The 22,798-nt window shown below is 41.2% G+C and overlaps 1 protein-coding gene and 1 long non-coding RNA gene across 2 annotated transcripts; both read right to left on the reverse strand.

Moving 5' to 3' along the window:
* Nucleotides 1-665: 665 nt before the first annotated feature.
* LOC121544457 (sphingosine-1-phosphate phosphatase 1-like) lies at nucleotides 666-6,552 on the reverse strand. Its single transcript, XM_045209056.1, has 3 exons — nucleotides 6,535-6,552; nucleotides 5,857-6,408; nucleotides 666-1,175 (listed from the first exon to the last, which is right to left on the reverse strand). The coding sequence occupies exons 1-3, from the start codon at nucleotides 6,550-6,552 to the stop codon at nucleotides 666-668; spliced, it is 1,080 nt and encodes a 359-aa protein (XP_045064991.1).
* An 8,919-nt stretch (nucleotides 6,553-15,471) lies between these two features.
* LOC121544346 lies at nucleotides 15,472-18,879 on the reverse strand. The gene is made up of 4 exons (XR_005996089.2): nucleotides 18,674-18,879; nucleotides 17,791-17,872; nucleotides 17,523-17,638; nucleotides 15,472-17,406 (listed from the first exon to the last, which is right to left on the reverse strand). It is a non-coding gene; the product is annotated as an uncharacterized LOC121544346 (long non-coding RNA).
* Between the last annotated feature and the right edge of the window lie 3,919 nt (nucleotides 18,880-22,798).

Here is a 22,798-nt window from a genome sequence, read left to right on the forward strand (position 1 = left end):
ACATTTCTGGGATATTTTATTTCAGCTCATGAAACATGGGACCAACCTTTTGCATGTTGAGTTTATATTTTTGTTCAGTGTATATATTCAAACCTTACTGGATCATCTTCAAAATCAAGGCAAGAAACTCAACAATAATAAATAAAAAGAGCCCTTTAGAAAAATAGATATAGAGAACACAACCAGGAAACAGACTGAATTTATAAATAAGTAGTCAGTATAGACAATGTATATTATTAGGAAAGGGGTGACTAATAAAATAAAGATAATTACTAGTCTGGTTGATCCATAACTTAACCTGAAGCCCAATGCCAGACGAATACAAAGGCCCTTGACTTCACTAAAATCATTAGTGTGTTTCCTTTCAAATTGAGATTAAGATAAACAAGAGGTCAACTTCTGAATAAAAAAATCTAAGTAAGACACAGGGAATAGGATTTAATGATCAGTACTGACATCCTGTCAACTCAGTCTTTAGGGGATCCTTGATAAGAGGTTTCTGTAGTCTTTCATCTTGATTCACCTTGTCAGTCTCTGTCATGGAAAGAGCAAGTGTCCTTAATGTTTTGTACATTCAGTGCATGTAGGGAGTGAATTTCCCATGTTCCTATGGGCCTGGTTTTGGAAGAGCAGGGCAGGGCGAGGGCAGGGGACTGGAAGATCCATCAGGCCAGCTGCAGGAAGGTTAAGAGCTGGGGCACCACGAAGAGAGCGTTGAAGCCCACCGTGCCGTACATGATGTACCTGTAGGGCAGCTCCACCTCCATGTGCTGCCAGGCCTTCCTCACGTCTCCACTTAGGATGCCTGAGATACGGCAGGCCAGATGTATGATGATGACCTTCATGAGGGCCCTGTTGGCCAGCAACACCAGCATGCCCAGGCAGAACCTCAGCATTGCCACAGCCAGCAGGGCGGTCCTGAGGGCCAGTGTGGACAGGGGAAGCTGGTCCAGCGGGGGGTCAGGCATCTGGCCCAGGTAGTGGTTGAGGTGGGAGGCCAAGGCCACGCCAGCGCCGGTGCCCAGGATCTGAGTGGTGTTGCCCCGCGAGGTGCTCCAGGTGTCCAGGGTGAAGGAGAAGAGGCCCATGCCCAGGTGCAGGGAGATGATGATGAGGGGGGCGTAGCAGTACTTCAGGTTGAAGTTATCGATCAGGTCCAGTGCCGGCTGGAACACCTTTTTTTTCCCGTTGACAGATTCATTTTTATTTTTTTCGTAATTTCACAATAGAGGAAGACGTTTGTTGACAGAAAGTGGTGGGGTGACATGTTGTGCAGAAACATAATTGGCTGAGGAGAACAACCCATCAGGACAGTGAGCTCTTGCCGCTGAGCAGAATCAGGCCAAGGGTCATGAAGCAAGCTATAGTATTTAACAAGCAGAAAAATGACACAAATACTGTCCTGCGCTCATGTGTATTTGGGTGACGTTCCAGATCACTTCACCATTTGGTGTGAGATTCCATGGAGGCCACAGAACAAGGACTATGCACACCAACAGCCTTGTGTGACTCATGTCCAATAAAACCCCAGCTCATTCTCTATAGTGATTATTTTCCTGGGAAAGAATGAGAACGGTATGAACAGGGTCCAACTACATGTAGGTTAAAGCTAGAATTCTTAGTTGCTACATCCATTTTTGGACTTATAAATGAATTATATATACCCATTGATTCATGAAGAATATAACTTATAAATACCTCATGTACTTAGTTCAACTGTTGTACCCCATCAGAACCCAAAAATGTAAGCTTGTAAACAACGTAAATGTAAACAAACACTGTATAGCCTCAAAACATGGTTAACACTATACATTTGATATCATGGATGGTCAGTCCTTGCATCCATAGCTCTGTCTGTGAATTTCAGAGTTTTACATTTCTCCAGCCCCATTCCTTAAGATTTTTAGCAAAACAGGGGTGGTTAGTAAGCTTTGTTATTGTTTCAATTAAGGATTCTAGCTTTAAGGGACATTTGTGTGAGTCAGTGTTATTATCGATGTTTGATCTTCACTTTCACCATGGTGAAACACCTCTCATCTAGCTATGGCTCAGTAACCAGGACAGTTAACTATTTATACTCCAACATGCCAGAGATCCCCCCACCACTCCCCCTCTCTCCATGCTGTCAGAAAACCAAACTCTGCATTCCACAGTAAGAACATCATACCAAAGGTCAAGCATGGTGGTGGTGGTGTGATGGTTTGGGGATGCTTTGCTGCCTCAGGACCTGGACGACTTGCCTTAATAGAAGGAACCATGAATTCTGCTCTGTATCAGAGAATTCTACAGGAGAATGTCAGACCATCCGTCTGTGAGCTGAAGCTGAAGCGCAGCTGGGTCATGCAGCAAGACAATGATCCAAAACACACAATCAAGTCTACATGAAAATTGCTAAAAAGCAACAAATTGAAAGTTTTGGAATGGCCTAGTCAAAGTCCAGACCTAATCCCAATTGAGATGTTGTGGCAGGACTTGAAACGAGCAGTTCATGCTTGAAAACCCACACGTCACTGAGTTAAAGCAGTTCTGCATGGAAGAGTGGGCCAAAATTCCTCCACAGCGACGTGAGAGACTGATCAACAACTACAGGAAGCATTTGGTTGGAGTCATTGCAGCTAAAGGTGGCACAACTAGTTATTGAGTGTAAGGGGGCAATTACTTTTTCACACAGGGGAATTGGGTGTTGCATAACTTTGTTTATGAAATAAATATGTAATTGATGTGTTATTTGTTCACTTATGTTCCCTTTATCTAATATTAGGTTTTGGTTGAAGATCTGATAACATTCAGTATCACAAATATGCAAAAGTAGAGAAAATTAGAAAGGGGGCAAATACTTTTTCATAGCACTGTAAGTATTCAGACCCTTTACTCAGTACTTTGTTAAAGCAGCTTTGGCAGCAATTACAGCCTCAAGTCTTCTTGTGTATGACCATCGGGTTCTTGGTCACCTCCCTGACCAAGGCCCTTCTCCCCCGATTGCTCAGTTTGGCCGGGTGGCCAACTCTAGGAAGAGTCTTGGTGGTTCCAAACTTCTTCCATTTAAGAATGATGGAGGCCACCGTGTTCTTGGGGACCTTCAATGCTGCAGAACTTTTTTGGTACCCATCCCCAGATCTGTGCCTCGACACAATCCTGTCTCGGAGCTCTACGGACAATTCCTTCAACCTCATGGCTTGGTTTTTGCTCTGACATGCACTGTCAACTGTGGGAACTTATATAGACAGGCATGTGCCTTTCCAAATCATGTCCAATCAATTGAGTTTACCACAGGTGGACTCCAATCAAGTTGTAGAAACATCTCAAGGATGATCAAAGGAAACAGGATGGACCTGAGCTCAATTTTGAGTCTCATAGTAAAGGGTCTGAATACTTATGTAACATTTCTAAAAACCTGTTTTTGCTTCGTCATTATGGGGCATTGTGTGTAGATTGAGGGAAAAAATGAATTTAATCCATTTTAGAATAAGGCTGTAACGTAACAAAGTGGAAAAATTCAAGGGGTCTGAATACTTTCCGAATGCATTGTATAACTAGGAATAAAGTGCCAGATAGTAAACAGTAGCAGCAGCGTATGTGTTGAGTCAAAAGAGTTATTGCAAAAACAGTCAATGTAGATAGTCCGGGTAGCTATTGGTTAACTATTTAACTAACGATTTTGTATTATTATGGCTTTGTGGGCAGAAACTGTTCAGGGTCCTGTTGGTTCCAGACTTGGTGCATCGGTACCGTTTGCCATGCGGTAGCAGAGAGAACAGTCTATGACTTGGGTGGCTGGAGTCTTTGACAATTTTTAGGGCCTTTCTCTGACACCGCCTTGTATAGAGATCCTGGATGGCAGGGAGCTTGGCCCCAGTGATGAACTGGGCCGTACGCACTACCCTCTGTAGTGCCTTGCGGTCGGATACCAAGCAGTTGCCATTCCAAGCGGTGATGCAGCCAGTCCAGATGCTCTCAATGGTGCAGCTGTAGAATTTGTTGATGATCTGAGGGCCCATGCCAAATCTTTTCAACCTCCTGAGGGTGAAGAGGTGTTGTCGTGCCCTCTTCATGGCTGTGTTGGTGTGTTTGGACTGTTCCGACCAGCAAAATAAAGTTCTTAACCGTTTCGAACCCCCAAAAAGTACTGGTTTATATAATTCCTTTCTGTTCCTTTTTTAACCTGTGAAATCAACAGTTTTTTACATTTAGCTCATTAAATTACTTCACCAATCAGTGTGGATAGAGCAGGCAAGCTAGTTGATTAGATGCGTGATGTATTACATTTTGGAACATTCCTGCTTATAGCCTACTGCCGTGTGCGCATTTCTGTGCTTATAATGTGAAGAAATAGCCTAATAGTTTATCAACATTTTAAGCTAAATGTTCTGATCTGCTGCGTCAGCCTCAGGTTTTTTGATGCTAGTGGTTGTATTAATTTGGGATCTATCGCATCGCACAACTGTCCAAGACTATGTTTGGAATATTTATTTCTCGCACAGAATAGAATAGGTCAAGTTTTTGAGGGGATAATAGATTGACATAGGCTAGTGCTTTTGCTGTTCGTTAGGCCTACTCCTCTTGTTGGCTGACGAAAAGTAAACGAAGACAGTTCTTCGAACATCTTCAATATGCGCCTCGGAATTCGATAAGGACGCGCGCAGTTGCGTCCCCGATGTGTCTGTCTTCAATTATAGCCTGTGAGAAGGACCGATCACGTGACAGGCATTGACTAATAAGAATTGAGATATCTGAGAGAGCCATGTTAGTGAAAGGTGCTTCGGAGCACGCAGCCGGGAGAAGGGAATTATAATTATTATATTCAGCCTAACGGCACAACGGCCACTGGCCGTAAAAGGCATGGATTTTTTTAGGAGGCATTACAGCCACACAAAGGGAATGCCGCTGGGAAATTCGAGGCATTATCAAATGCTTGTCAAATTGTGAATGAGAGACTGATGAAGTGTGTAGCCTGCCTTAAAATGTATAAAACATTGTGTGGAAGCCACAAGATGCTAAATGTGTTCATGTTAATTAACGGTAAATTACCATCAGATCTGCAGTTATTTTCTTGACAATCACTGGCTGACAAAATGTAATGACCGCCACAGCCCTAGTGACTACCAGAAACTTACTTTGAAACTTCATGTTGACACCATTGTCCTCAATAGCTGCCTGTTCCATAAAAACACTGCCAAGCAGGGAAGCACTCTGATACTTCCTCATCCTAATTGAAAAAGCAAACAGCAACATGTGATTTACTGTCAGCCAATAACACAGAATAAAGGCACTGTTCACCATTTTCAAAGAAGGCTAAGAGGCCCATTCATTTTCACAGAAGGCAGGGGGGCGAAATTTACATTTTTACATTTTAGTCATTTAGCAGAGGCTCTCATCCAAAGCGATTTTAAAGTCAGTGCATTCATCTTAAGATAGCTAGGTGGGACAACCCGATATCACAGTCATAGTAAGTACATTTTTCCTCAATAAAGTAGCTATTAGCAAAGTCAGAGCTAGTAAGGGGGAAAACAATAAGTAAAGCGTGTTTTTTTCCGCACGTTGATAATGTTTGTTTATTTCGTTGCTATGATCACCTGCAGCTGTCGCATAGACTGTGGGCTCTCGCCCTAGTGACACTAGCTGCTTTGACTAGAGGGACAAGCCGTGTACTTGACGGGGTACTCTGCGATATCCCGCTGGTCGTCTGAAAAGCGCTTAACGTTACCTCCCAACGGCCGTAGGTCAGCAGGAACAGTGAGAAGGGCGTAGATGGCATATTGTACTCAGAATTATAGAACATCTCCACCTTGACCACGGGCGGTGAGACTGGCCTGGACCAGCGAATGACATCCTTGGTGCCAGGTACATGTCCCAAACCCAGACCACGATCAGTCTCCGGCTACCGTAAGCGTCCACGTTCCAGATGAAGAACGGGAAAAAGGTGACGTAAAACGGCTCGTTGCACAGCTCAGTTCCGAAGGTTAACAGGTAATACAAAAACGTGTTCTTGATTAAAAACTCCTGCCCCGCATCGCCTGTCAGAGAGTTTGTGTGCAAGGGTTTGACAGTGCTCCTTGAAGGACTGGGGTCCTCAGGGGTCTCGGTGGTGCATTCCACTCCGGACCCGTTGACGCCACTTGAGCCGTTTTCTGTGAGGTCCTGTGCTCCAGCGAGGCGGCAAACGTTGCCGCTGTGCCCGGCCGTTGCCCCCGCAGCAGGAGTGACCACCGCTCCGTTCTGAGAAGCATCTACCCCTTCCTGTATCCAACTGTTACCAGGGGAGGTGGCTTTCTTCTGCTGAAGACTATCTGTGTGTTCCCCTTCTCCGCCTCCGTTGACAATACATTTCTCACTTTCACCCTGGAGATTGCTAACGCCGTTGACGTTGTGCAAGTACCTCGCTCCACTCCTCTGATCTCCACTGGGTTCCTAGAAAACGTCCCGCGCACACCACAGATCTGCTGAAACCGTGCTACATGAATCGGGTCTTTGAGATAATTGCAGAGTTGTCCAAATTGCGTTATATTTTGTCATGTTGATTCTGATATAGAGCACTGTGTATTTACAATACATTATCGTTAACTAGCTAGTCAAGCAGCAGATCATGCATCATGGCACCATTAACTAGCTAGTCAAGTAGCATCTCTTGCATCATGGCCGTAACGTTAACTGCTCGGTTTAGCTATATAGCCAGTTCCATGTTCAATGAGAGGAGCAAATAAATAAAAAATTCCAGGTTTTCCTGTCGAAGGCAGTGTGGGAAATTATTCTCTTATATTTTAGATGTGCTGTTAGCTTAATAAGAAAGCATTAATGATTAAACATAATAGGTTTGTGCTGTACTGATATAGACTGTTTAATATAACAAGCTGTGATTAATGTGAGGAACTATTAGGGGGTAGGCCGAGACAGACTTGTGTCTCACATACACACACTGCCTCTTTGTTAGACCGCTCAAGGACATATGTACTGCAAAAGTGCTGACTCTCTGGACAAGTTGCAAAACAACTAAACACCTGGCAACAGTGAAGCGCCAAGGGACTGGGACCAACCTGTGCGCCAACGATAGGCTGAGTAAGTCTAAACCCCGCTCAGACTCTACTCTGATAGGCCAGCAGGGAGCGGGACTATCTCTGTCAGAGTATTTAAAGAAGAACTTATAACAATGGACCAGTTCTCTGTCTGCCCTGCGTGGTATTTCAGTGGACCCATATATACGAACATCATATTTACCATTGAAGTGTTTTGCATTAATTAAAATACTAGTATATCTTAGAAGTCGTGTTGACCTCTTTTGTTCCAATACCAGATTTGAATTGACGCAACTTAACAATTGGTGACCTCCGACTGTGATCTGGTAAAGGGACTTCGCTGGGTATTGTCCGGCCCATTGGACATCTCTGTCATTGGACGGTGTGTTTCACAAAGAGTCCGGACTACTAAAAACAGGTAAGCAGACATTGTTATATAACTAAAGTTCTGCACATTGGCTTTATCCAAATTAATTTTGTGAAACGCCTGTCTGATGTAAGTGAACTAAATTATGAATTATTATACGAATTATTATGAGTAGATAAGCACCATATTGTGACATGCAAACCTTTGGTGAATGTGATGTTAAACCATGGTACCATAGAGTATTGTTCTACCGGCAAGGTCCGTAACTGCGGGGGTACGGCTAGGTTCGGGGAAAATACTGAAATCTATCAGCAAGGTCCGTAACTACAAGGGTACGGCTAGGTTCGAAGATACAGGGAATAATTGACTTAGTAATTGCTATCGGCAAGGTCCGTAACTACGAGGGTACGGCTAGGTTCGAAGAATTACACCGGCAAGGTCCGTAACTTCGAGGGTACGGCTAGGTTCGGGAAATTTTAGATAAATACTGGCGACTGGCAAGGTCCGTAACTACGAGGGTACGGCTAGGTTCAGCTGAGTATTTTTTAGATAGGGAGGAGGATAGTAGGCGAGGTTGAGATTGAAAATAGAGGTAAAAATAATGAATAGTCAATATAACTAAATTGAAATGTATTGAACTGATATAATTAAACTGTAACATTGGTGTTTGAAATAAGATAACACTGGTTTTAAAGAAGAAATTAAGTTGAAATTTGATATATTATTCAACTTAACGTTGGATGTTCAACACAACATGATATTGGCTTGATGTGATTAAGTTCCCAAATATAAATGTTTTATGTTTGACGCCACATTAATTTAACGTTTGATGTTTGACCCTGCAAAATACTGGTTAAATAATTAGACTGAAATAATTTGGTTTATCGTTGAAATATAAATATGCACCGACTTTAACTAATTAGGTGGGAATAATTTGATTTAAATAAATAGATAGACGTACTTTAAATAATTAAATAACGGACAAATATTACAAATTAAAACGAAAAACAGACAACCTGTTCTGACAGGACACAGGAGGGAGAACTGCGAGGGGAGGGGCTAGAGACAGCGAGAGTATGGCTTTTGGAGAGTCAGGAAAGACTAAGAAGTGATTTGTGTCAATTAAGAATTGGCTAAAAACACCACGAAGCGATTATTTGAGAGGTACCTATAAATTTCTAACGATATATACAGTGGGGAAAAAAAGTATTTAGTCAGCCACCAATTGTGCAAGTTCTCCCACTTAAAAAGATGAGAGAGGCCTGTAATTTTCGTCATAGGTACACGTCAACTATGACAGACAAAATGAGGGAAAAAAATCCAGAAAATCACATTGTAGGATTTTTTATGAATTTATTTGCAAATTATGGTGGAAAATAAGTATTTGGTCAATAACAAAAGTTTCTCAATACTTTGTTATATACCCTTTGTTGGCAATGACACAGGTCAAAACGTTTTCTGTAAGTCTTCACAAGGTTTTCACACACTGTTGCTGGTATTTTGGCCCATTCCTTCATGCAGATCTTCTCTAGAGCAGTGATGTTTTGGGGCTGTCGCTGGGCAACATGGACTTTCAACTCCCTATAAAGATTTTCTATGGGGTTGAGATCTGGAGATTGACTAGGCCACTCGAGGACCTTGAAATGCTTCTTACGAAGCCACTCCTTCGTTGCCCAGGCGGTGTGTTTGGGATCATTGTCATGCTGAAAGACCCAGCCACGTTTCATCTTCAATGCCCTTGCTGATGGAAGGAGGTTTTCACTCAAAATCTCACGATACATTGCCCCATTCATTCTTTCCTTTTACACGGATCAGTCGTCCTGGTCCCTTTGCAGAATAACAGCCCCAAAGCATGATGTTTCCACCCCCATGCTTCACAGTAGGTATGGTGTTCTTTGGATGCAACTCAGCATTCTTTGTCCTCCAAACACGACGAGTTGAGTTTTTACCAAAAAGTTCTATTTTGGTTTCAGCTGACCATATGACATTCTCCCAATCCTCTTCTGGATCATCCAAATGCACTCTAGCAAACTTCAGACGGGCCTGGACATGTACTGGCTTAAGCAGGGGGACACGTCTTGTACTGCAGGATTTGAGTCCCTGGCGGCGTAGTGTGTTACTGATGGTAGGCTTTGTTACTTTGGTCCCAGCTCTCTGCAGGTCATTCACTAGGTCCCCCCGTGTGGTTCTGGGATTTTTGCTCACCGTTCTTGTGATCATTTTGACCCCACGGGGTGAGATCTTGCGTGGAGCCCCAGATTGAGGGAGATTATCAGTGGTCTTGTATGTCTTCCATTTCCTAATAATTGCTCCCACAGTTGATTTCTTCAAACCAAGCTGCTTACCTATTGCAGATTCAGTCTTCCCAGCCTGGTGCAGGTCTACACTTTTGTTTCTGGTGTCCTTTGACAGCTCTTTGGTCTTGGCCATAGTGGAGTTTGGAGTGTGACTGTTTGAGGTTGTGGACAGGTGTCTTTTATACTGACAACAAGTTCAAACAGGTGCCATTAATACAGGTAACGAGTGGAGGACAGAGGAGCCTCTTAAAGAATAAGTTACAGGTCTGTGAGAGCCAGAAATCTTGCTTGTTTGTAGGTGACCAAATACTTATTTTCCACCATAATTTGCAAATAAATTCATAAAAAATCCTACAATGTGATTTTCTGGATTTTTTTTCCTCAATTTGTCTGTCATAGTTGACGTGTACCTATGATGAAAATGACAGGCCTCTCTCATCTTTTTAAGTGGGAGAACTTGCACAATTGGTGGCTGACTAAATACTTTTTTTCCCCACTGTACGTATGAACTTGCTCACCCGAACGAAGACGTACGTAATGGGTGAGAAAGTAGAGAATATGAGTTTAAGGTTGTGCCGTTGTTTGATCATGTGATAAGGTTTAATGGGTAATCGGACCATAACTAATGTGGGTATGGAAGTAATGTATAAACAGTGGAGAGCCAATAGGGGGCTCCATTGAACTATTATGTTTTGTTGGGCATTTCGGTGGCATGAGGTGAAATCTGTATGTATGAGTGGAATTCGGCGGCTGGTATGGGTGGTAACCGGATACTACTGAGTATTTGGTTTGTTGATGTGGAAGATTTGTAGCATGGTTGGGGTTAAATAGAAAGACTCACTTATTCAATAGGGAATGGGTGAAGGGAGAGAGAGCATTACTTTGTGTTGCTGAATGTGGTGAGAGCTAGTGCGGTTTTCATTTGGTGACATCACTTGCTCTATGAACTGGAAGTATTTACTTTGAAAGCATCGCGGAATGTGTGGGGTGACTGGCGATGTATGTAGAGGGTCCCTGGTTCGAACACAGGTAGGGACAGTGGGTAAAGCTTTCGCATTGGGGCTAAAGACCTAGATTACTACGTGGATTGAGAAATGTGAAAGGTTGAATTAGATAGCTTAAGTAGAAGTATTCTAGAAAGGTCTATGAAAATATGTACAAGGTCCCCGCGCCTTCCCCATTGTGTAGGAAGGAGCAAGGGGAGGAGTGAGAGATAGTTCAAATGCTAGGAATATCATTAAATGTATGCTTATCAACGATAGCAAGTATTTGTTTTATTAATTAGGGTCTAATCAGAGAGAACAGTTAAAGAAATTGAATAGCGAACTGAAATGGCGATGGAGCTGTGAAAATTGAGTTGAGGACAAAAGAGAATAATTTATGGTTCTGGTTAGCGGGAGAGAATTATTTTTTTTGAGACAGTCAAGCGAGTTAGATTGAGCTGTAAGATTTCAAGTAGAGGTCTAAATACTTGACTGAAAGGCAGTGCTTTGATGAATTATAATTGTTATTACTTTATTCGATAGGTTGCTTAACTCCAGTGGTGTATGCAAATAGTTGGTGAATTATAGAACGATAATTTATTTTCGTTACGGGGACCAGGGAATGCAAGTAGCTTTAGCTATTATGCTGAGGGAATAGCACCAACCTATAGTGGGTTCTAGATTTGTTAAATAAACAAACTTCTATTTTAAACTAAAGTAATGCAATAGGCTACAATTATAACATTATCAGAAAAAGGCACAATTTAATGTGAAATAGTTATTACAATTATTATTAATAGTTATTACAGTAATGATCATTGATCCAGTAATGATAGAAGGATAGTAGAGGAAAGGCAAGGGATTAAATCTCATTTAGGGAAAGAAGGAGAGTATGAAGATATATTAGGGAGAAAATACCATTAACTGAGGGATATAAAACGTATAGCTGAAAAAGACCACAGGAATAATTTACCTTACACCCTAATATAGACATTAGACCACACCAGAAGTAGAGATGGCAGGATCACCAGTAGCAATCATGAAGAGAAGGTTCCCAGAAAATAGTGAAGATATTGGTAATATCTCTAACAAATGAGAAAAAGGACCAGAAAGATTTGTATATGGCCAAAGGAGGGAACAGTTGATGTAACCGTGATTGTATTGGCTAAAAAATTAAATATGACATTTACAGGGGGGACAGGAACAACAGAAGGGGAGACAGATTTTCCTAGGGGGTTGATCAAATAATTGATAATGGATCATTTGAGATGAGATCACATGTAGTAGATTTAGGGTAATCAATTAAATAATCATTGTATACTCGAGGAATTCTGAGTGGTTTTATGGATTAGTTATGAGGAATTAGATTGATACAAACAATTATTAATGGGTTAGGACTGGGGATATCTGTATCATGTTTTGTGTGTACTACCATCTTTAGATTACTGGTGGTAATTGAAGGTTAACAAAATTATAACCAGGAGAAAGAGATTAGCTTATCTCATTGGAATGTTGCCCAGGGCGAGGGGGAGCAGTAGTGAAGTTAGGCAGTGAGCTACCAAATCAAGTGGGGCCTGGCTATTTGTGGTTGTTGTTTTTCAAATTGGGTTTTTCAAATAAAAAACAACACACCTAGTATGATGGTTATAAAGGGTTGTTATGTTAAATTTAGGGGGTTTGTGTTAGGTTTGAAAGATTTAATTATGGACCTGTCATGTCCAACCATCAGTCTTCAGGTCAAGCCCGGGAGAGCCGGGGTAGAACAGAGTTTGAACTAAACATGAGTGTTTTTACAAGATAAGGGATTGATTGATTGGATTACTATTGATTCTGAACTGAATGAAAGTCTAATTTAGCCGCCATAAAAGACAAAGGAAGTGGGAGGAGCAATAAAGAAGCAAGGGACAGTCAAAAAAAATAAGGGATGGCAATTGGATGATAAATTACCAATATTACATAAGTGATTGTTTAGGTAGGTGGTAATATTGACACATGGGCAAAACATTTGTCAAAAGGGGGATGGTAGGATTATAGGAGATGGTAGGATTAAATAATAAATATATACGAAGGAGAGGACAAAATATAAAAAAAAAAAAAAAAAAAAAAGATACAGTCTAGAAAGAGAATGCAGTCAGAAATAGAAATTGAGAGCTGAACATGTGTGAAGATAGTTTATTAACCACACCCGTATGTCAGAGGTTTTGTGCCCCACAGGTGAACTAAAGGAGAAGGTGACCCACTCTATCTAACCAGGTGACTGGTGAGCATCCAGTCCCTAAAGAAGAAAAACTGGAAGCAGGCCTGTTGGGAAGGGCCCTTTCAGGTTATATTGGTCACTGCCTTTGCCATTAGAATAGCAGAAAGAGCAACCTGGGTCCATGTTACCCACTGCAAAGAGGTAAGAACACATACTGTACAAGCACCATTGAACACATGCAGAGTTAGAGAGAAGAACTGGACCAATAGGGTCTGGGGATCACCTCTGTTAACGAAGATCTCCTACCCCGACCGATCATCACTGTAGTGTGTTCTCAGGGTGTGAGTATGGGGTAGTACCAAGCAGAAAGACTGAGGACAGGAGAGGGTTGGCGGTTTTTGGGAATATGGATAACTTGGGTTGCATCATTGTCTCGGCAATGGTCTTGATATGTCAAGATCCACCACCAATTATGCTATGCCCTTACCATTGTTAAGAAGTAAAAGAGAAGAGAAGCGACCCGACATACTGACCGTCAAGGATGAGTGGCCTACAAAATGGGAATCAGAGAAGGGCAGACAGTCAGATTCAAAATAAGAGTTAGGGACGTAGCCAACGGGTGGGGTACATGTCAATAAACAAATTGGGATTATAAAATCCTATTATATTCGTGTTCGGCCCCCACGGCGGATTGTTCCTAGACTCAAGTGTTTAAACACACTTGGGGATGGGGATATGAGACCGAGGGGGACTGAACATCCAGATGGGGGGTAAAGAGAGATGGGGACATCACCAATTATCAATTGGAGACTTAAGTTCGGAAGCACAGGAGAAAATTCTGAACCTTACAGCCCCTGTAACCGATGTGTGGTGGGCGTGTGCCAGTAAAGACAGTATAAGGCAGAGAATTCCAAAAGGGTGGCTAGATACATGTGCCCTGGTTATACTGGTTCAGCTAGTTAGAATTAGTCACCAGGAACCAAGGATTAAACAGATGTAGGAGGAGTTTTAACAAGAAGAAGAATATCCCTATTTAGATGGATGCGATTGGGATACCAAGGGGGGTATCGGATGGATACCGAGCTATGAAACAATTAGGGGAAGGGTTTACTACCACGTTCTTTTAGTGGGTGACAATAAACAAAATTGTGAATTGGATTAATTATATCTATTACGACCAACAACGATTTATTGGCTGGACTAGGGATGCAACGGAAGGGATCTTTTGAACAATTATCTGCCATCTCACTCTTATGACTTAGTAAAAAGAGGTTGGCTCTAGATCAGGCAGAAAGGGGTGGTGTCTATAGAATGGTAAGCCATTGTTGTACATTTATCCCTAACAATACCAGTCCTGACGGGAGTATCTCTAAAGCCCTAGTTGGTTTAGATAAACTATCAGCTGAAATGAAGAGCATGGCTGGAATGGAGGGAAACGGACTGTTCTCCTGGTTGGGGGAGTGGTTTGGTAAGTTGGTGGTTACTGGATTTCTGACCCTAGTAGTTGTGTTTCTAATATTCATGTGCTGTGCTGCCTGTGTAATTCCTTGTCTGAGAAAGTCTGTTACAGATGTCGTGCATACGGCTGGTATGATGCCCCTCCTAGGGGCTCAAGAAGGGGATGCAGACACTGAGATGGGGTTGACAAAGGATGACCCTTGGTTTGCTATTGGTGAGGTGGTGGAGTGACACCCTAGAGGGTGTCTAAAGGGGGCCAAAATGTACTTCCCTGTTTATGCTTTATTAATCAAGTTAACCATTGTGAATGTTTGTCTTTCCTTATGTCAAGGTTTAAAGTTCCTGGGTGGCTGGTAGCCAACCTAGTACAAGTTGGGTGTAGATGGAAGGACTGAAGGCCTTTTTTATTATCATTATTGCCTATTAATAAAAGTGTGATTATTTTTGTTTGTATTGTATTTTAATGAGTGACACCCTAGTGGGTGTCAAAAGGGGGAATCCAAAACTTCCCTGAAATTTCTTATTTTGGGTTTTCTTATTTTGGGTTCACACCCAGTGGGTGTGAAAAGGGGGATTTTGGGAAATTATTCTCTTATATTTTAGATGTGCTGTTAGCTTAATAAGAAAGCATTAATGATTAAACATAATAGGTTTGTGCTGTACTGATATAGACTGTTTAATATAACAAGCTGTGATTAATGTGAGGATTAGGGGGTAGGCCGAGACAGACTTGTGTCTCACATACACACACTGCCTCTTTGTTAGACCGCTCAAGGACAGGTGTACTGCAAAAGTGCTGACTCTCTGGACAAGTTGCAAAACAACAATGGCGCTGCCCATGCTGTCACAGATGCTATAGTGGCACAGATATAAAGATGAGTCCTCTATCTATCTCTATGGAGTAAACAGGTCAAATCATGGGTATTGACACAAGCTTATCTAATCGTTTTATCTTGTCCCTTTAAATAAATGTGCTTCCATAGAGTATAAAGATAGGCCTATGGATGAATGAAACATCATAATATCCATAAATTGTCAGAGGCCCTTTTCTATCATAGTCTGCCAGTGGATGCTCTGTAGCTGATTCACTCCAACATATGATGGCAGTGTCAACTTCCACTCTTTATTTGTTAGAAACAGATTGATGGTGTTACTTATGTATTTTGGCAAAATAGCTATCTTTAATGAGGAATATGTCAATTTTCTTCCAAATATACATTTCATACAGTAAAATAGCATAAATAACATTTTAGTCATTGTTGTTTGTTAGACATTTAACAATAACGGAGAAACAATCCTTACACTGAACACACTCAACTATTGGTACTCAAATACAGAAAAAATAAGACAATAGCAATTGATATTCACGTTGTTGCACAAATTTTAAAATAAAATAATAAAAACAAGTTAATGAACAGTCAAACTATTCATGAATAGGTTATTTACCTTTCTTTTTTTTAGGTAAAACCTTAACATTGTTTGCCTGCCCCATAAAACTGGGAAATCTAGATAAAAATATCAAAATTAGCTAGAAAAAACAGGGAATTGTTTGACATGAACATGATCAAAGAAACCCATATGACAATGTGCTGTTGCTGAGTCAAGTTAGTGATATTCCTCTAGCATGAGTAACAGTAACATTAGCACTAAACAGGGTTGTCTCTTTGAGAATCTAAATGATTTAGTCACATTAAAACTGGCACATTCAAGATGAGGCTGTGGAATGACCTACTGTTCTGTTTTATTTTTCTTGGCCTGAATACATTAAACCTCAAAATAGAAAATATCAATATACACAACAGAGTAGATTGATGGTCACACAAGCATGCCAGGAGACATCCAGATCTCCAAACACAAACATTGGCTGTTTCTCTGGTGTAGAGGCCAACAAGATTTCATAGTTTCCTTTTGAAATTCAACGTATTATGGATGAACGTCTGTTTCAGGGTTAATTCCGCATGGTTACAGGGTTAAAACAGAAACAACTAAAATGGTTAAGTTTAGGTATTAATTCAGAGTGGTTAAGGTTAGGGCTATGGTTTGGGAAAGGCTTAAAACCCAATTATAAAAAACTACATGATATTACCATCAAGTATCATCAGTATTCTCTGTATTCTCACAGCTTGCTAGGGCATTGTGAACTGCCATAGCGCAGTGGTCTAAGCAGCGTGCTCCGGCTCCGAGCATCACGAGTTCGTGCTCAGCGATAATTTTTCTGTTTTTTGGTGAGTGCCGAGGAAGGCATGTATCAACGTTCTCAGGACCCTTTCAAATGTCCGAAATCGCAGTGTGTTTATAGTCATCAGTCTGCTAGAGGCAAGGTGCATTAGTTGTACAGTATGTACCCCTGAATATGCTCAAGGTTTACATGAGCTATAACCATAAAAACACATTTCTGCAAGGAATCTCTCTCTCACATCAGCATGTAAAGGCAGTGACGCTGTAACAAAAATGCCCTTTGAAGACCCTGATTCGGACTCTTGCTCTGTTGATCATATCAGAAACCACACAGGAGAAGCCGTAGCCTCCCATTTTGCATGTAGATAGCGTCAGACAGCAAGATGCAGAGTGCCGCTCTGAGTGAATAGGGGGTTCTGTCACCAAACCACTCCCTGCCAATTACTTCGATGTGCATGGTCCATCTCAATTTCTACCCGTACTTTGGCAGCAATTCACTAAGTCACCCATTATCGTCCAGTTTATAGAGCAGAACTTGTGCCCCGTGGCCAGGGGAGATGCTGGGAAATGTGCCCAGGCCGTAGAGGCATGTGGGGGAGGGGTAGGCCACCAGGTGGTAGTGTGGTATCTCCTTCAGCCCAAAGGACTGAGAGCAGCAGTCTGCCACCACCACCTTCACACGCTTCCTGTCAGGGTAGAGCAGCCGCTGGCTGCCTGGGCCCCTGTCACAGTTCCCCTGCCTCTCTTCTTCTTCTTCATCCTCCGCCTCACCCTCCTCCTCCTCATGGTGGATCTTCCTCAGCAGGTTGTTGATGAGCACTGAGCGTCGCAGGTAGGCTTCAGGGTCCTCCAAGAATCTCAGCTTCTCCAAGGAGAGCTTGAGGATGCAGTTGCGGTCCTCCTGACGTATCAGGTGCTAAGGAAACAGAGGTTGTGGTTATGAGACAGAAATCTAAGTCACATTTAAAGTGTCACGTCATAGGACAACAGATTGATGTCTGAACATGTAAACACAAACAAAGCAGTTCCTACTTTTGGAAAATATCCATGTAGGTCTCCATGTAAATCCTCCTCTTTCGCATATTTCCTCTTGAAGTAGGCAACTTTCGACGTTGTTGAATAGTTTAATCTCTCTTAGAGGGAATCGACTGCTTGAAACACAATAAGGAAAATTGCAATTACAGCCTTGATACATCTCTCCCTTTCAACACATTGGCAAGGAGAGATTATGTGGTTAGTGGAGTGACACAGAATTATATATACAGCCCCAGCAGGAGTGGTCATATCCACGATACATTACCTGATGGTAACAGCCCAGAGCCAAAAATCCTCCTGATTGCTTGGGCCACTCTCTGAGCCACACACATTGCCTTCAGGGGCCTCTAGTGGAGGAGAATAATAGATAAGGAGAGAATTAGAGAGAGAGGTAGGAATAGAGACCGGAGAGAGACACCTGTTTTATTAAAAAGTCACACACAGAACATTTATTTTTCTGTATTTCATAACCGTAAAACATGGACTAGATATGATGCAAAATGTTAAAATGTGGGCTATGTTTTCTCATATTTCATCTCACTGCATAGGCTATTTATCATGGCCAGATTAAACAGATTACTTTTTTTTCATATCAAAACAGCTTTTGGTCTTGTTTCGGCAGCATGTGCTTTGTAGGCAGAGCTGAAATATTTACGGCCATTGCCATTTCCCCACACAAGGCTATTTACAAATAAATTGGGTTGAGTATGTGCGTGGGTAGTCAGTGTGTGTGTGTGTGTGTGTGTGTGTGTGTGTGTGTGTGTGTGTGTGTGTGTGTGTGTGTGTGTGTGACAGAGAGAGATAGAGAACAGAGAATTTCTGATATTGGACAAATTTGTGACTTTTCAGCTGAATGACACCGGCTATAAAACACGTTATTTTACTCCCTCTGCAGTTAGGCACGGTGGGACTGTAATATTCCTATTCAAGGTATCAAACAAAATATCTGTAACACAAATAATGCACTCACCTGCTTGGATGTGAGTAAAAAGAAAATGTTTTTGACTGACTGATCTGATGATGATCCCGATGATGCATGTCTTTAATGCTAATGATCTTATTCAGTTTATCTTATTGGAATCTCAGCTATTTGTAAGAATAACCCACACATTTGATCAAATATAACCTACATTAATTTGTAAAATTACCTTATGTCGATCTCCAACAGTTCATAAAGCACTTCAGCAAATCAGCAGTCCTTTCAGATGTAGGCAGCCTATGAAGGAAATTAGTTATTCTGGATGTGTCCTATGTGTGATCGTCCGTTGCTGCTACATTTACTGTCTGTGCCAATTATCCCCGCCACAAGATTTGCATGAAGTTTGCGCTTCACACCCAGTCACTGTAGCTTCGTTTTAATACTCCCTTCAGAGTACGCAACACTTAGGATCTTAAAATATAATGTTATGTGAAACAAGTAACAACACCATACCCTCTGCAACCTCATTGGTCCTCACAGAAGCAGATGTTTCTGTTGCTAGGAGATTCACTAGGCAATGATGACGCTTCATCATCAGGCTCCATTATTCTCGTATTGTGCTCCTTGGTTTCCAAACCTCTCCCTCTCTCTACCTGGGTGTATGGGGAACCTATTGACTGGATGAGTAATTATTTGATGTTTGATTTAAATGTAGGCCTAACCTTTCTATTGTAGCCTACGGCTGCTATGATAGCCCAGATATGAGACAAACAGTCGTGGCCCATTAAACTTGGGCCTAACCTTTCTATTGTATGTAGGCCTAACCTTTCTATTGTAGCCTACGGCTGCTATGATAGCCCAGATATGAGACAAACAGTCGTGGCCCATTAAACTTGGCTTATGTACAAAACATAGATCTCTCTTTTTTCCCCCTAAAACCTGGAATTAACTAAATCAAGCATCTGCTGGATTTCATTTATCTCATCCAAAGAACACAATATTCTAATCTTTTCTAATCCTGCCTCTGTGAGCTTGATGATTTCCTTAGTGTTCTGGGCAAGGAGGTATTAGGCGTACAACTGAAAACCTTTCACACTATGGGACCAACTGTGTGCTGTTGATGACCATCATTAAAACACAGTCATTCTCAGAATGAAGGCATCTTAACAAACACGCAGCTCAGAAAGATCACTCAAGAACCAGATGGCAGCAAGTTTTATTACAACAAGAGACAGAATCATTAGATCATTTGTTTTGGTTCTGTCCATTTGTAGCTTGTTTTTGGACACAGGTCCAGGAATGGCTAAAGGATTGCAATATTTACCTGGAACTAACCTTGCAGATAGCATTACTGGGTGATCTGAAAAGTCATAGTCAATTGATCAATAATATAATAATACTTTTAGCAAAAATGTTTATTTTTAATTCACAATCTGTAGAAGCAATGAGAATAGAAAGGTTCAGAACTTTTGTAAAACATCACAGTACGGTTGAAATATATATGGCAAATAGAAATCCTATATGGATGGTGTTAAGAGATAGATGGGAGGTATTGAATAGAGTTGAAGGATGGGACTAATAACAAATAATAACAAATAATAACAAAGATAGCTAATAATGTAAGCATACTGTGTCCATAATAAGTATATAGGTTGTATGTTGGGAGCTTTTGGGAAAGAGCACAGTTAGAAAGATATGGCATATAGAAGCAAACCGGAAGGACATCATGAAAATGATCGGAGAGGTTGAGAGTAGAAGAAGTTCAGGAGCAATAAAAATAAAAATAAAAAATAAAAAATATATATAATTGAATTATTGTAAAATTAACTCTGTCCATAAGGTGTAGATAGTAAGTATAGACTGGAAGTAGAGGCCTGGGCATTGTTGTTCACTAATTTACTCCAAGTAGGGAAAGGATGGTGGGGTTGAAAGTATATATATAAAAAAATAAAAATAATAAAAAAAACATGGGGGATTGGAAGTGATGCAGACAATTACATTGATAGAAGATACAATCTATCTGCAATATTAAGCTGATCCATTCCCCCCGAATTTTTTAAAAGTTTTATTACAACATCTTTATTTTATTAACAAGAACAAAACGAATATGTACAAAAGTTCTCTGTCATTGTCATTCGTTGCATGCATGGTGGAGGCACTGTATAGGCATGAGAACAAATCAACAGTCCATGCATACAGCTTCATCTCATAGGAACATCAAACATGGTTTTATGATCAATTTCATCACATACAGGCATCAACTTTTACTTTTACGCTACAGGCACTTTATTAGAATCTCACTGTTTGGAAGCTGAAAACAAGCATGCTGCAATAACATAATGTATATATTTCATTTTAGTCATTTGTGACTCGTTTCAGGAAGCTAGGTGTATGTCGCGGGTCACTACTTCACAGGAGAGCCATTTAATGGTAAACTTTTTTAAAAATCTAAATGCGTTTTTTGGCAGAAATGCCTTCTGGAACATGTGAACTTTCATGTGCCTTAATAACAAACTTTTATGCCATCTGTAAATACGAATAAAATTGTTACATTATGAGCCTAGCTGGTTGAGCCACAGAAAAGACAGCAACTTTCCCACTAGCATGATTGGCTGAGATAATGAGTGGGCTGGACATGCCGAGAGAGGAGTTCGGATTGGTCTGCCATATAGCACGCATCTGTCTATTTGAGCTGGTCAGTATGTGTAGTAGGTAATCCTGTCTAAAGCAGCTTTTTTTTTAAATGTATCATGAGCTGCATAAGTGTTGCTCTCCACTTTCTGGAGGATCGAGTTTTGAAATCAGTGGAATTAGAGCATGATAGCTAACGAGATGGAGAAAACACCTGTCTCCGGATTACATCTTCAAACTAAGGGCAACCATGGCATCCGTGACAGGAAGACGAGTCCATCATGCATGATGTATACGGGTAAGATAGTCTAGCTAGCTACATTTTTCAGATATTACGTTTCTAATTTTGACAGAAAGTGGTTTCATTTCAAGTTAAAGTGTACTGTTAGCTAGCTAGCTAACGTTAGCTGGCTGGCTCGCTAGCTAACGTTATGTGAATGCTCTTATTATTCGTATCTCAGAGGCATTTGCTTGCTAACAGTGAACCTGGTTGGTTAGCTACCTGCAGATTCATGCAGAGTAGTAAAGTCATGAGTTGGGATTATGGTTCATTGTTTAACTAGCTAGCTAACGTTAGCTTTCTGGCTCGCTAGCTAACGTTAAGTGTATGCTCTTATTATTCATATCTCAGAGCCATTTGCTTCCTAACATTGAACCTGGTTGGTAAGCTACCTGCAGATTCATGCAGGGTAGTAACGCCATTAGTTGGTATTATGGTTCATTGTTTAGCTAGCTAGCTAACGTTAGCTGGCTGGCTCGCTAGCTAACGTTACATGTATGATTTGACACGTTGTTTACCTAGCTAGGTTCATTGTTTATCTAGCTAGCTAGCTAGCTACCTACATGTCTTAACAAAAGACTACTATGCAAGTAACCATTTCAGGTGCGTTCGTAAATTCAGTCTGAGTATGCCAGAGCGCAGAATAACTGATGAATTTACAAACGCACACCACCCGTTGAACATGGCCGGTGTCAGTAAACTTTGGCAAAAAAAGCGTAATTAAAATTGTTAGAGTCACCAACAGTTACAGTCACCAATGCTTTGGATAACATGAAAACAGCCTAACCAGCTCTGCTAGGGTGAGTAAAATGGTCAGTGGGGTGCTGGTTAGGCTGTTTTCATGTTATCCAGAGGTAAACAATTAACCATAATCCCAATTTTGTGTCTGGAAGTAGCTAGCAAGCTAGCCAATGTTAGCCAGTTAGCTTGGGTGCTTGACTGCCGTTGAGGTCAGAATGCTCGGATCAACCCTACTCATCGGCCAGAGTGTCAAGTGTGCGCTCTGAACGCTCCGAGAGCGAAACAAGATGGGTGGGGCTAAAGCTTAAGAGGGTGTGAACGATGCTGAATGGGTGTAGACAAAGAAGAGCTATTCAGTAGGTACCAAAACATTCAAAGGCCAATTTCTCAAAGTGAGATTACAAGTTTATCAACTTTCAAAGCAGAATTACTTAACAATTTTTCCCTTAAATGCAGTGTATGATATACCATTTTGTAGCTCTGTGTCTCTGCTTTTATCCAATGTAAAAAACACAATTTCAAATTTTGCTACATAAGACCGAATCAAGGCGGTCGTTCACATTTAGCAGACGTTCTTATATTGAACATTAAACATTTCTAAAATATAGAGGGATTATGTACAGCAACTCTTGACATGATAACATACATTATAATTGGTGCAGCGGGTACCGTAAATAACACATCTTATCCGTTAAATGCTAA

Source organism: Coregonus clupeaformis, chromosome 29 (genome assembly GCF_020615455.1).
Source record: "Coregonus clupeaformis isolate EN_2021a chromosome 29, ASM2061545v1, whole genome shotgun sequence".
In the NCBI taxonomy this organism is placed as follows: Eukaryota; Metazoa; Chordata; class Actinopteri; order Salmoniformes; family Salmonidae; genus Coregonus; species Coregonus clupeaformis.